The sequence below is a fragment of the Molothrus ater genome, chromosome 4, assembly GCF_012460135.2.
Source record: "Molothrus ater isolate BHLD 08-10-18 breed brown headed cowbird chromosome 4, BPBGC_Mater_1.1, whole genome shotgun sequence".
Taxonomy (NCBI): Eukaryota; Metazoa; Chordata; class Aves; order Passeriformes; family Icteridae; genus Molothrus; species Molothrus ater.
The window spans coordinates 61,787,699-61,803,079 of NC_050481.2; the positions used below are offsets into that span (position 1 = coordinate 61,787,699).

The 15,381-nt window shown below is 38.9% G+C and overlaps 1 protein-coding gene across 5 annotated transcripts in view; it reads right to left on the reverse strand.

Moving 5' to 3' along the window:
• Nucleotides 1–2,729: 2,729 nt before the first annotated feature.
• The window catches only part of ABLIM2 (actin binding LIM protein family member 2), a 131,181-nt gene continuing 118,529 nt past the window's right edge, over nt 2,730–15,381 (reverse strand). For all 5 annotated transcript variants that reach the window (XM_036381818.2, XM_036381816.2, XM_036381811.2 and 2 more), the window contains one exon: nt 2,730–4,484. In XM_036381818.2, coding sequence (XP_036237711.1) covers nt 4,371–4,484 — 114 coding nt within the window. In that variant the 3' untranslated portion in view covers nt 2,730–4,370. The remainder of the gene's footprint in view (nt 4,485–15,381) is intronic.

Genomic DNA, 15,381 nt, shown 5'->3' on the forward strand with positions numbered 1-15,381 from the left:
GTAAGACCAGGCATCTCTCTTGGTCTGAACCATATCTTTTTCCCTATGTAAAATTAGCCTTGCCTCAGAGAGTTATTAGATTCCAGGTACTATCTCACAACTATGCATTTTCTTGTTTCTGCAATTACAGGTTTCAGAGTTCTCCCCTGAACCATGAGGAGAAGAAATAGCAGAAGGTCAGACAAAAATGTCAAGTCTTCTCAGACAGCATGCCTAGGCATTCCTAGCTGGAATTGTTGGTAAGATATTCCTTCAGCAACCACAAAACCCCACATATTCCTTTGTCTCAAAGACTGTGATGATGAAATGCTGTCTCTTTCATTGCTGAGTTTGAGACATGTCTTCTTTAAAATACATGAGGTGAGAATTAGGTCATACATAGGGCTGACATGAGCAGCTGAGACATACAGCTCAGATCCAAGAATGAAAATGAAGTCTCTGACAGAATTCCCCTGCTTCTTGTATACATATCAAAATAAGTTGCTCCAAGAGCTATATTGATCCTTTGGAGCTGCATATCCACATCCATACTTACAAAAATGCTGAAAGGCACATGTCCTTGAAAATAAGACTATAGAACAGTGACTTAATAACTCTAAAGAGCATTATCTGAAAAACAGCCTATGATTTGTTGAGACTCAGTTTTTTACTGCCAACACCAGACCACACTATCAGATGGAACATTCTGGCAAAGTCTTATCTCATTACTCTGAATGCCTTTTCAATTTCATAATCCTACATAAGATTAGCATATGGAACCCTATTAAAATAAACCTGAATATTTACTTCCCAAGTCAGTCTATCCACATTTAATTAGACACTCAAAGTTCCTGAAAGAAAACAACATGCCTGAAATTCCAATTTACAATTTTTAAACAGGGAAAACATAATAAGATTTTAGAAACAGGAATCTTGTATTCTCTGGTATACTATGGTTTATGGAGTTTAGGTGATGTACAGACAACTTAGCAGTGAAGTAAATTACAATGCTACTCACTTTATGGTCCTTTCACACTGGTACATTTAGCTGGTGCCAAATCCAGCACACAATATCATACTGTAAATGTGAATTTAGTTAGGCTGGAGAGCATAACTGAATAGGTCACTGCACCATATGACAGTAGATGCTTTAAATATAGGGTGATACACTGGCACGTATCACGTGAAAAAATGAACAGCTTACCGAGCTGTGCCACCTTTGCACAAAACAGACATCTACAGACCATTTCAAACTTCATGGAAATGAAACAAGGACACACAAGAGTACTTGTTCATCTAAAGTCAGCAAAGGTTTTGTGTATGGAAGCCAAAATTCCTTTTTGGTTTTGGCTGGTAGTAGGAACGTAAGTTGATAAACTGACTGTCTTCTAAAACATTTTTGCGTGTTTGGCATTGAATGCATGCCTGTTTAGTGAATAGTATAATGAGCACAAAAAATTACTGTGTTAGGGAGTTTTGTGAGATCTGTGCAACTCAAAGTATTTTCCTGATTGCTGGAGAATGATTTGGTAACATGGTCTAGGAACTGCCAGTGGTTTTAAGACTGGTACTCTACCAATTGGTAAAAACTGGCTTATTTCCCTCAATTAATTCTATTAATTAATTAATAGAATTAATTTCATCCAAGATTAGGTAGCCTGCAATGTGTACTTCTGCAGAGGCATTGCCTTCCTTATATTCAGTGGACAGGAATATGATAGGGGCAATTCATAAAAGGAAGTACAGAAGGATAAAGGAATTTGTCTGAAAATACAGAAAGAGGAAGGGGTACAACTCCTAATAGAGTTGGGCATTGTGGTAAGAACTGATGCTCATGAGCTAAAAACTCTAGATGGGGGTATGTAAAGCAGGAGTTGTACCTGATTTAGCTCAGGTAGGACAAGGACCTTCAAGAGACACTTTAAAGGCTTGACATTATAAGACATTAACTGTCTCAAAACAGTGAAAATGGGTCCAACAGCTCACATGAGCTCACCATCCTCACTTGTCATCAGCCATACATCTGCTGGTGAATAAAACAATAGAGCAGCACAGAGCTGCCTGTGGTCCTCAGTAATGCACTTTTTCCTTACAGCAATCCTACACCAGTACAAAAGCTGTTGTGGTTAAGAAATTTTCAAATTATTTATGAAAATCCATACTGAACCTGATCTGCACTGATACATGGATTTCTTTGATCAACCTGAGATTTTCTTAATCACTGAGAAAATGCCTGTAATCCATATGATGTCCCAGGAACATGGGGATGAGAAGAGTGGTCATTGCCAGTGTCAAACTTCCTCATAATAGTTCTCCAACCAATTGTTCTCCTGGATTTAGTTTTTCATAGTTGCAATGGACCCTGCTGCTCACATTTTGCATTGGCCCATTTTAATGGGCTGCCAGTTTTCACAAAATAATGCAACGAGCTACTGTAGGTTGAAGAGCATTATGGATGTGGTCTAGATGTGACTGGGAGCTCTCAATTGAAACTGGCTAATGATTCCCTACACAGGATGGTGGTTCTGTACATCACCAGTGAAGCAACTTCTGCTTGCTGAGCTGTGACAGCTGCTTGATTGTTTAAATCAAGACCAACTTTACAGTAACTTGACACTCAGAGGTACCCTCAATGCTCTCCTCAGTGAGCAAACAATGCAAATTAGATATTATTTACATTAATATAAGGGGAAGACCCTATCCAGAGCAGCAATATCATCTAAAAAATTATACACACATTAGCAAAGTCATTCCGTTATGTCTTTGTTTTAATGAATTTTTTTAAACATTTGTATCATCAGACAAAACATTTAGGTAATGAGAAAATATTTATTTCCAACAGCATGGACTTTGAAAGTTAGTTGGAAGAAGGCATGTTCAATGCTATGATTTTTCCAATGCTGGGTCAGTTGAAATAGTGTGTTGTAGTGCATATATTAACCAGTTACCTTAAGGAAATGCGAAAAGACATAGTGAACTAGGAGGTGAGTACAAACATCCAAGGCAGTAAAAATGCAGAATACTGACACATGGCTGAAAAATGTACTTTTTGTAATGCTCATTTAGTATCACAAAAAACTAGCAACTCACTTTAAAACATTCTTTGTCAGCAACCATACCTCTGACCAAATGAAACTATTAAATTTAATACAGTCTTTCAGCTGGAAGAGATATTAAGGTCTAACACTTATATCAAATGCTTAGATTTTGTTAGCTTTGCTTGTTATTTAAGATAGTTTCAAGGTACTGCACCAGTATCACATAGTTTGTTTTTTTTCTCAAATTGACTTGTACAGAAACATGCAAATAGTAATGCATGAGGGTTTTATGGATTTGATTCTAATTGTCTGTATTACTGATAGAGCACACCAAGCTTTTTTTGTTACATTTTATGCTGAACTGTTCCATTTCCATTACCAAATGCCATCACAGTTCTCGTGGCTTACTGTATAAAGATGGAAAGTTGAGAAAGTAAGAATGCCTTCACTTAGGACATATATTAATGAAAATAATTCTTTTATAGATAGATATATCTATCTACATAATAATTAAGATTACATGGTATTTTATCAGCATGAAATGTAAAAAAACCATTCTTCAAACACCCCAGGCTAACAGGAAAACACAGTCAACTGGCACAATACACTCTTCAACCAGTTTTGTATAAGGCTTCAGTTTTCCTGATGAATGGAACTAAATCTTAGTAGGTCTGTATACATTTTAGTAATTATAACCGTTTTATGTCACAATATATTCTTAATAAAATAAAAACTCTGGTGTTGTAATTAAAGATAGCTAGTTACCTTCTAGAGAAATATGATCTTTTAAAGAGTACACTGTGTTTAAATATAAGAAGTAGAATTAAGGTGCTTCCATATTTCTGCTTTCATTCTTAAAAAGTACCACAGATAAACAATTGCAGTAATTGCTTGCGGATATGCTTTTCTTTGGCTTTTACCTTATTTTTAATAGCATCTGATCCCCCGCTGGCAAATTTCTATAATAATTACTTACTTGGTTTTGTAAAAATTGCATTATAAAACTGAATGGAATAAAATGTTGGATGCATTTCCTGTGTACAGCTACACTTTTTTCTCTTCCCTTCAGAATTTCCATTTGCATCAAGCAACAAATGCAAGCAACAATAAATTTAAAGCTAGATTTTTTTGCACATTGTAAACTGGGTAGGACCAGGAGTTACTGACAAAACCAGCTGGAAATGCAAGATTAGCAAATTCTCTGTATCCCAACACATTACCATCTAATCTGTCTTGTTTCCCCGACACATACTAACACAATGAAGCTGGACAATGGTTCAACAGCAAGTGCATGTGATAGTTCTGGCAAGACTATTTTTGTTTTGATTAAGCACATATTTTATCCGGGAGGGTTTAGAAAAGCAGGGCCTTTTTCTTCAGGTCATTCCGCTTCCAAAGTGCCAGACGATCAAATTCCTCAATACTCATTTTGAAGACTTCCTGGAACTCTTCAGGGGACAAATGCCTCTTGAAAATGAAAATACAAAAGATATCATTAAGCTTGTCTGTGCACAGGAATATTTCTGCCCTAAGTTTTAAAACACACCACAAAATAATGCATTAGGGTTTGCATTTAAATTCCAAAATTGTTTCTGGAAAAGACTGCATTGAAACCAAATGAGCTCAGAGTAGCTGGGAAATGAAATTATTGATGGCAGTAGTGACTTTTGAAAAAAAGTGATCTTTTTAATATAGTTCTAACTGAACAGAAGCTATGTTTTTTGGGAGAAAGTATGTTTATCCAGGGTGCCTGATGACAGAGCACACTGAGACAAATTCAAGTCATTCCAGGACTTTAAAGAGATTGATAACAATGTAATTTTGGAGTTGGATTTGTTTTGCCTTGATCTTTAATGAGAGCACTGGACACCACACTGGTCCACTAATAGCAACCTTGTAACAAAGGAGAGAGCATACTGCTAAATTCTGAAATCCAAAATGTGCTTATCCACGGGGAGAGACTCTAGTCAGACGTTCAGGCTGGATAAAGTAGGGGGTTTTTAAATGTCAGGAAATATGCTCCTATTTGATGTTTTGATGCTTTAATATTAAAAAAAAAAAAAAAAAGAGATGGGAAAGAAATCCAACATAAAGAATTGGAAGGAGGTAGGATAACAATTCCCTAGCAATTATTAGCATCCACACTGAAAACAAGAAAAGGTAAATATGTGAATGAATTTAGAAGCAAAATATCACTTTCCATTTATTACCAAAGATTTCATCTTTGTAATGTAATTTACTCAAGAAAACGAAAGAAATTGTTTGTAAAAAGTCATTATATATAATTACTTTGAGTGGTTATCATGGGTTCTTGTTTCTTAAGAAAGGACAGACTTGGTTTTTTAAAACAGGACTTGTTTTTTTCCCTTGAGATTCCACATATTCAGAACAACAGTGACTAAGATCTTGGAACTGAGCCTTCACTTTTCATTTGACAAATGACAGCAACCCACCATAAGCACTGCTCATAGCATGGAATAAACATGTATATTTTGCATTGGAGATATTTTTTCACATGGAAATGAGCAACATCTGACAATGTATTCTAGAAACAATCTCTCACTGACAGAATTTAATTATATTGGGCTCAGAAAGCAAAAGTAACTTCTCTCTGCATTGGTTTTTTTAGAATATTTTTCTGGTAATCCAGTGGACAAATGCAAGTAAGTTTAACTTTAGCAACTTCCCACAGCAAGGAACATGTCTGTAGGCTGAAAAAGAAGTCTGGATGTGAAATATTTTATTTTATTTTACTTTCTAGGTTGTGGATAAGACTTAAGACATCTCCTCACTCAGGAGAAAGCAGTGGCAAACTGTAGTTCTAACTCAGAAATGAGAAAGCCTATATACCCTTGCAGGTAAAACTACCTTGCCAATCTTCCAAAACCATAGAAAATCACATAAAACTTTAAAAGGACTATGTTTTCACCATTTTTCTTTTCCTGAGGTAATTTACACCATGTATTATGAGAAAGTGCTGTGGTCTCAGATCTGTTCCAGTACTGGAGGTCAGTGGAGGGAAACTCAAGAAGCCCAAAATCACCTCCTTCCTCCAGAGTGACAAACATTTGCTACATCTTCCCCTCCTAATGAAGCTGCCACCCATCTCACCACAAGCTGTGCAATTCCCCCTTCAATGTTGTACTTTGCCATTTATCCTTTTGCTTTGCCCTCAGGCTTAGTGAGCTTCCCATCCATATGCAGCTATCCAAGGCAGAATTAATTGGCTGTGCACTGTGCTCCTCTGCCTGTGTGCAGATGACACCACCTTCATTCTCTGCATACACTCATTTTCTATTTCTTATACCTCAGTTTTGTTTTATAACAGCACCATTTTTTTCCTCCTCACAGAAGGTCTCATTTGGTGCTGCCTGGTCCAAAAGCAGGTGACAGCTTCCAGCCCAGGGACAAAGTGACTGAGATGGGGAAAGCATAAACTCACTTATTTCCACATCCATTCAAGTAGAGAGTTTCTTTGCTTTTAATTTTCTTCCCCATATACCCTCACCTCAAGGACTAACAAACTGACTTCCACATTAGCAGTTTCTTATTCCATCAAGGCTTTTTTCACATGCAAAAATAATTCTGGTAGAAGGGAATATTTTCCCTTTAATCTGAACCCTCTCTGAGAATGCCAGTCTATCCCCAGTGTAACATATTCCCTGCTGCTGTCCCTGCATCTTAGAAGCTTTCACCATACCCTTCTTTAGCAGCATGGGCTCTAGATTTGGGACTGACCCTAGAAGCAGCAATGACTTAAGTTCTGTCTTCAAATTTGGAATAAAACCTTGGTCCCAGAAAGATGTCATCAAACTGGCAAAGCTTCAGATAAAAGCAACGAAAGTAATCATGGGTTGCAGTTTGATTTATGAGGAAACACTAAAAGGCCTAAGTATGTCTAAGCTCAGCCAAATGATGACTAAGGTAAAATATGGTAATATCTACAAATATTTAAAGGGTCTAAACACCAGGGGAATACACCAGTGTCAGAAGTTTATGGTCACACTTTTCTATGTATGTGTGATGCTAAATTTTGCCTGCACTATTGTTGGGACTTTCCTAACAGCTTTCCTCAAAGCTTTAAAACCTAGAGCTCTTCTCAAACCTAAAGGCAGAAAAAATGCACCAGTAAGAAATCCTGGGCTGATTAATCTTTCTTCTCAACTATTGGAATATTAATTTGCCTTAACTGAAGCGTTATTTTCTCTCATTAGGGAAACAAAAGAAGGGAAATTGAAAACTATGAGCAGGGAATACGAAAGATACTCATTTTGAGGTATGAGAGAACATGGGTGAAGCTATGCTTTACAAGGCCAAGAACATAATTTCCTTTTTCTTTTTTAAGTAATGGATCAGCTTAAAATATCCAGCTATGTTAATAATGCATCACTGGGCTATTAAAGGAAGGAATGGCCAAACTTACTACTAAAAGCAACACTAATTCCTTTTTTTTTTTACTACAGTTGGCCTTGTTTACATAGGAAGTCTGGGTGTTTTACAGTGTGCTAGTAAGTGATTCCTAATTCCCTTTGTGACAGTTTGGCCATACTCAGGCAGCTTAACTCAATCTCCTTCTCTGCTCTGCATCAACAGCAAGGCTGGGCACGTTGCAGACACTGAGAGAAGAGAGGACTTACCAAGGACCTGTTCTGCCCACACTCTGAACTCACTCTATGTCAGTGAGGTCATTTTGGAAGCTACATAATTAACATGATGCTACCTGAAAACCTTGCTAAAAGATAAGGTAAGCAATTTAAAGATGATTCTTCACTATGATGATGACTGCTATACTCACAGCATCAGAGTATCAGCTTTTGTGATATAGTTAAGGGTGATATTGCTACAATAGAAAGGACTATGGCATCATGTTGTTTTGATAACATTGTATTAATCTGAGCCCTTTATCAGGATACACAGAACTAAGCAAGGGCTGAGCTAAACCTCTGGGCTGCATTGCAACCACTAGAACAGAAAATCCTCATTCTCTGTGAAACACAAACATGAAAATGAGCAGTACAGACATGACCTCATTTTTTACTCTCTCAGAACAAAAGTAATTAATTGCACATTCAAATGCTTGCTCCACAGTGTTATCTCAGAAAGAAGTGGTACTTTTCACTATAAATCAATGAGGCTTGTCTCTATTTCTGTGGTCTGCTAAAAAGCCAGTAATAATTCTAAATAGAAATCATTTTTATTTAATTCAATGAGATTTCTTTTCCCCAAGAATAATTTAGCTCTTAATGAAATTCAGAGATGCTTAAAACCAATACATAGTGTCATGGTTTCACTGCAGCTGGCAACCCACACAGCCATTCACTCACTCCCCCAATAGTGGGATCAAGGAAAGAATTGGAAGGGTGAAAGCTGGAAAACTCATGTGTTGAGATAAAGACAGTTTAATAGGGAAAGAAAAAGCCACACACACAAGCAAAGCAAAACAAGGAATTAATTCACTGCTTCCCATGGGCAGGCAGGTGCTCAGCCATCTCCAAGAGAGCAGGGCCCATCATGCATAGCAGCTACTTAGGAAGACAAAAACTCCAAATGTTCCCCCTTCCTTCCACTCCCCACTTATATACTGAGCATGGTGTCACATGGTCTGCATTATTCCTTTGGTCAGTTTGGGTCACCTGTCCTGGCTGTGTCTCCTCCCAGCCTCCCACTGACCTCCAACTCCCCTGCCAGAGTGGAGTGTGACAAGCAAAGGCCTTGGCTCTGTGTAAGCTCTGCTCAGCAATAACAAAAACATCTCCATATTATCAACCCTGTGTTCAGCACAAATCCACAACACAGCCCCACACCTGCCATTGTGAAAAAAAGGACCCCAGCACTTAGGAATGTGGCATTAGCATGAATAAGTCACAGGAAGATAAAATTGCAGCTCACCTGCAGCCATCCTGCAGTACCTGGTGACCAAGGGGTGCTTCACAGGCATCCCTGTTCTGTGTCAGTAATTGGATGGGAGTCCTCATGTGCAAACCTGCTGATGTAGGAAGCTCAGAGGATATCCTACTTCCTCATGAAGTAAAAAAAAAATTGAGCCAATGAAAGAACTCAGTGGATGGCAGCAGGTGATGAGTTGGAAGACCAGAAAAATCAAGGTCCTAATTCCTAGAGGAATTTAAAACCTCAGATTTGTTTCTCTTTTGCTCTTTGTTTTGCTGTATTCATGGGAAAGGACAGCTGAGCACCACACTGCCTTTGCTTGAATCTGTGGTGACTCTTTCAGCCAGTCTCTCTGAGGCACTACTGTGCACTCTGTTTAACAGAGTGAATTTTAGTAGCTGTCTACTTCAATTCGTTTTTATTCAAAATCCTTGCAACACTTCCAACTTCTAATTCACATAATCCAAAAATAAAAGGTACAGGATCTTCTCCAGAGATTTCAGTATGAGAAATACTCAAAATAAACAGGGATTTATTGAGAAAGTTTTATTCACAGGTAAGTGAGCATTCATGTAAATAACCAAGCCTCAGCTCTTCAAGTTGGTGCACAAACTTTTCCTATAGTAAGACTCAGGATTGTAGAAGTATTTCAACACTTAGAAAAGAATAGCTTCTTCCCCTCTCCAGTTTTTCTCTTCTTCACTGCCCTTCCACTCTCTTCTCTCATGCTTCTCAAGGTTAGCCCAAATAAAACTCTCAGATGGCCAATCAAAATTTGCTGGAATTTTTTTTCTATTGACTTTTGAATCCTCGTTTTGCTTTCACAAGGTTTGCACTCTTCACCCCTCTTTCTGTTTCACTGCTGGGGCTCAGCAGGCTTTTCAGAGGTTTCTTCTAAGCCTGCTGCATGGCTAATTACAAAGCTGTAATTAGCCATGTGCCACATTCCCAAGGGAGTATTGAATGTTATGCTCATCTACAGCCTAATTAAGCTTCATGCTCAATAAATATTTGAAACTATTAAGTAATTATGTGATTGGGGAGGGAAAGTTAAGAAATGGCATGAATTGCACCTAATGAACTTTAAAAGGTATCAAAGGATGACTAGGGCAGCTCTGCTGATCTGAGGATAAGGCAGCAGTCACCTGCAGTTACCCCAGACAAGGGCAATTATTGGCAACACAAACAGAGCCCTTGTGCAGGCAAGCCTTGCAGGAGCTGCAGATCCCCCTCCAAGCAGCAATGTGGGTGCCCAGAGGGGTTTCCAGGGAAAGCAGTGAAATATGAGCAGTGAGGAAAGGAGTCTGAGCCCGTTCCCCATGCCCATATCACCCCAAGCACCTCTACAAGGCTCCTGGGTCTGGGGCTTCATCTCATTCAGTACTTCAGGGTACCATGAAGTCTCCTAGAGAGGCTGCTTTCCACTCAGCACTACCACTGCAGGGTGCTGCCAATCTAACCTCCTGGGAAGCATCACAAAGCACACAGAAAATCTTCTGTAGGAGCACTGCACAGCCAGGATTTTGCCCAGCTGAGTCATCCCTAAAGGTACAGAAAGCTGGGACAATGTATTTCTCTCAGGTATATGAACATATTATCTAAATAGCATACACAGAATACCTCTGATGATAATCTGTGCCACCATCCTGTCATTCAAATGAGCTTTTTCATTACTGACATTGACATAAGTCATTGCCTCCAGCTGATGGCTGCTAAAAAATCCTGTATAATTAAGAAAATAATTCATAAATAAAAAAAAAAACATGGCATCTATAGTAAGTTCTGAAAATATAAAGAAGATGAATTTAAAAAAAATCATTTGTCTTAGGCATAAAATATCTTATTCTTAAAGCAGATTTTCCAGCTTCCCTTAGTTTGGACTTCAATGCACCTGTAATGTAAGTGTTCCACATCTAATCTCTGTTCACTCCTACAGTGTTTCCATTCACGCAGAAATTACTTTCCACATTATATCCCATCAATTCTAATGCGTATTTTCATCTTATAATGGCTCCTTTTGTAAAAGGCTTTGAAATCTGATATAAACATGCATCACTGATCACAACACAAGCACATGCCTAGAATGAGAAACACCACCCATGTATTTTTCAAGTTTAACAGTGTGAAATAGTTCTGCTGAAGTCAGTGACCCACACTTTTTCACCCCAGGTTATCAGCTTTATTGTGAAGTCAGCCTGTAACCTCAAACCCAGCCCCAAACTGCAAACTCTAAAACACACAGCAGTCCAGTCTTGCTCTCATTTTCCCCATCTCAGCTCCAGAGGAGGTGAGACACACAATGCTACTTGTATGAATGACATCCAGGAGCTTGGGCTCTTAAAAATTCAGCCTCAGTTACTGGAAACAAGTCCTAAAATTGTTGAAGCCCAAATGGCTGGAACCCAGGGTTATTGTTGAATGAAAAGTAGTGGAAAAAATGTTATCCCTAAAGCAAATCCAGACAAGCAGTTCCAGGAGGAAAAGCATGTTTGATTTAAAGTGAGTGCTCTGTTCAAGTAAGACCACACCCATGTTTAAACCTCTCATTTCTGTTTACAGGAGAACAAGGTGGCAAATGAAACTTTGCTACTTGACATTCCAGGGTACTTTTTCCTTACAATTGTCTCAGTTAAACAAAGAATGAACAGGCTCAAACAAAAAGTGTAATAATTTACTTTCTACAGCATTTGATAGGCACGAATGGATAATGCTTTTAAGCCTTGGCATTCAAAAGAAACAGCTAAAAAACCCTAAGATACATTAAGATAAGGAAATCAAATGAAAACACTAAAACATGGTTTCCAAATGGAAGATCCTAACTATTTTGGCTTTCAAAACTACCAGCCTGTGACCACAAAAGAAATCTTATACTCTGCGATAAAAACAACTGCAGAAGGAAAAAAAAAATAAAATCCACGCAGTTGGGCATGAACTACCAATATCAATGTGCAATGTGTGCACTGAACCACACTGTTGTGACTGAAGAACAGGCAAACAATATCCAAGCTAAGAGAAAAGTATCAAATGCATGCTTTTAGGAGCACAAGGCTCAAATGATAAAGGTATTCAAGTACTTAAAAGAGGTTGCAAAATATTTGAAAGTGTATATGTTGTGTATGAAAGTGTATATGAAGTGTAAATATTCTCAATTTCCTTTGAGAAGCATCAGGTAAGGAATGTGCCAATGTGTACCATCCAAAGGGGATGTCTTAGACCTGAAAACTCAGGACTTAAGTTGTCCAAAATGGGGAAGTTTGGTTTAGAACACTTATATTTTAACTGTTGCATTAAAAAAAATAAAAAGGGAAAAAGTTCTGAGATAGACCAAATTGTCTATTTTTTTCAAATGCTTTTGCAACAAACTCACCAAATAATCCTGTTTTGTAATTATACTATATCTTCACAGAATATACCAGTCTAGGCAAATTAGAGACTTAGAGAGGTCTCCAAAGCAGGGTCAACTTTAAAGACCATGAAGACTATAAAGACAAAACAGACCATGTTCCTCAAGGTCTTCTCCAGCTGTGCTCTGCATGCCTTCAGGGGTAAAGATTCCACAGCCTCTTGGGCAACCTGCTCACTGCACTGCTCTTACAGTGAGGAACATTCCCCTTATATCCAATTGTAATTTCCTTTCCTGCAGATTGTGACTGTTGCCTCTTGGCTTTCCAGTGCCACTCTCTGGGAAGGGTATGATCTGCCCTGTAACACCTTATACTACAAAGGCAAGCTGCTGATTCGTTTTCAGCTTGTTCTCCATCAGCATCATCAGGTACTTTTCCTCAGAGCTGTTCCCCCCCATCTTGTCCTGATGAACTGTGTTACTTGGTCACAAGTGCAAGGATGTGGATTTATCTCCACTGAATTCCATGAAGTGTCTGTCAATCACTCCTGCAGCCTGGCCAGGTCCCTCTGAACAGAGGCTCTGCTCACCTAAGCATCAGCTGCAGTTCCCTCAAGTTCATCTGCAGACATGGGGAGGGTGCAGTTCCTCTTCTCCACCCAGGATGGATAATCCACCCAGTGTTACTGCTTGGTCGTTCATATAACTTGCAATGTTACGTGAATAAACTTGTTCTTCACCATTTCCTGTTAGAATAGCTCATGGGAATGCTGCTCTGTTCATCTAACATTACAATAAACAGCACTGTGGTAGAGAGAAACTCCTAAAATATTCCTTGGCCAAATCCTTATCTACTGTGAATTCCTTGCATTTCTAATCAGCTTATACAAAAGTGAGATCCAGACTATTTATTCAAAAACCAAAGTGCCAGTAAGGTATTTAAAAATCAGCAGGCTGCTCATTATAACCAGTTCTTGGTGCTGCATGTATTAGTTCACTGTTGGCATAGACATCTCCTGGAAGAGCACAAGGAACTGGGTACTTCTGTCTCACTGCTGAGTTAAGACAAGCAAACAAAAACATGCTGTGTGTTTCTATGCTTAGTTACACATACTTTTGAGGAAAGAATGACTATTTGAATGCATTTATTACCAGTTGAGCCATCCTAATCTCTAGATACCTCTAGGGTTTAGAAAAATATGCATTTTTACAGGAAAATATTTTTATAATCCTTAAAATAAATTTCTTGCACAACAGTGTAATCTAAAAAATACTCACAATGGGAGTGAAGTTAGGAAAACACTACCACCCATTAAACCCCCACCCTCCTGTGGTCCTTGAACATTAGCCAAGGTTTCATTGTGGCCTCCCTTAATTTGACCCCAGGAGCTAATATCATTGACTTGAGTTCACTTCTCCTGATAGGAACACTCAGTGTAGGAGACTTTGCTTGGAAGAATGACTCATAGACAAACAATAATGCCCCTTCCATCACATCTATGATGGATCATTCAAAGTTCACAACAAACTGTTTCACAAAGAGGAGCTGCTTCAAGTCAAATTGTGAGACAGCTCTTAAATAAATCTACCTCATGCAAACTTAGTTGACCTTATTGCTCCAAACTGGACCAGGAAATCAGAAACATCATGAGTGAGAGAGATGTTTTGTTGATACCAGACACAGTAAGACTGTTTTCAGGCTTGACAGCTGATATGAAGCACAGAAGCTCCAGGTCTCCTTTCACAGACACCACCTGTACCCTTGGACACAGCCATCACACCAGAAACTTGCTCTGCTTTGTAGCAGCAACAGCAAGGTGAGGCTTCAGCCCACACAAATAATCAGAATAAAACTGGTGTATTAGAACATGGATTTGTTTTCTTAGGAGATTTTCCCAGATATATCACTCTTGGATAATACATGGATTTTAGCACTGCTACCATTTCTGTAGGCGAAATCCAGCCCTTTCACAAGTGGCATTGGATGTGCAGGATGAAAACAGAATATCAGCTGGAAACCAATTCAGATTGGAAAGAGCACTTGCCTCTTAGAGATCCCAAACACTGAATCATACCATCCAGCAAGTGTGAAATGGATCTCAAGAAAGGATGAAATATAACCTTAGTTAGTACATGCTTTCAGTATTCCCAGTGCTGTCCTCAAAAACTTGGAGATACCAAGGTATCAATGTATGTGAAGTGAGCCCTCTGCTAACAGACAGTAGTCTGTATCCATTTCTAAGCCTGGTCTGCTTCTGTGCAAACCTAAAAACCCACACAGTCCTGGGCTCCTTGAGTCCCAGGTCCTACCCAAGCCTGAAATCTGCTGAGTGCACAAGTCAATAATTAAGTTATTATCTTCTACTTCTGCCACAAACGGGAAATAATGATAGGCTGCTTTTCTATGCAAAGCTACTTATTTCCAGGAATTCTGTAACACAAAAGAAAGGGTCAGGAATGAATGAGGGGAAGAGGCTGACAGGGAAGGCAATGGTTTGTGCCTGTCACTCAACTCTGCACGTGGTTTGAATGTGTAGATGAGCAACTGCCTCTGCTCTTACACTCGTTACAGTGCTATTCAAACTCTGCTAATTTAATTGTTTAAAAAACTACCAATCCCTATTAAATGTAAGACAGTCTACAAAGGAGTCCTTCCTGCAGACACATGTGTTTAGCATAGTGCAGCAATCAGCAGGATTGGCCTGGTCCCCTCACTGCTTTTCTGGTGCAGGTTTGAAGCAGATCTTGTTTATTGTTCTTTTTGCAAACCTCTGTGAGATCTTTGAAGTGGTTGGACTCCTTGAGCCAACAGGCCCTGTGCTGCACCTGGTGTGAGGCAGACTGAACAGCTCCAAAGTTAAACAAACAGCAATCCCAGCTGAGGATGGTGTATGAGTTACAGATAATGGCAGCCAGGGCAGGCATGATCCATCCAAAGCAAACTCTGTGTTGTCTAAACAAAGCAATTTAGAGCTGCATTTGCTATTCAGACCAGTCTGCTGTGTTTAAACAGAGACTCTATTCTTTAACACACACACACACATACATATTTACACATGTGGGTAAATATATACGTATGAAAGAATCCTTCACTGGATGTGTCAGAGGAGCATCCCTCCAACTCCCTGCTCC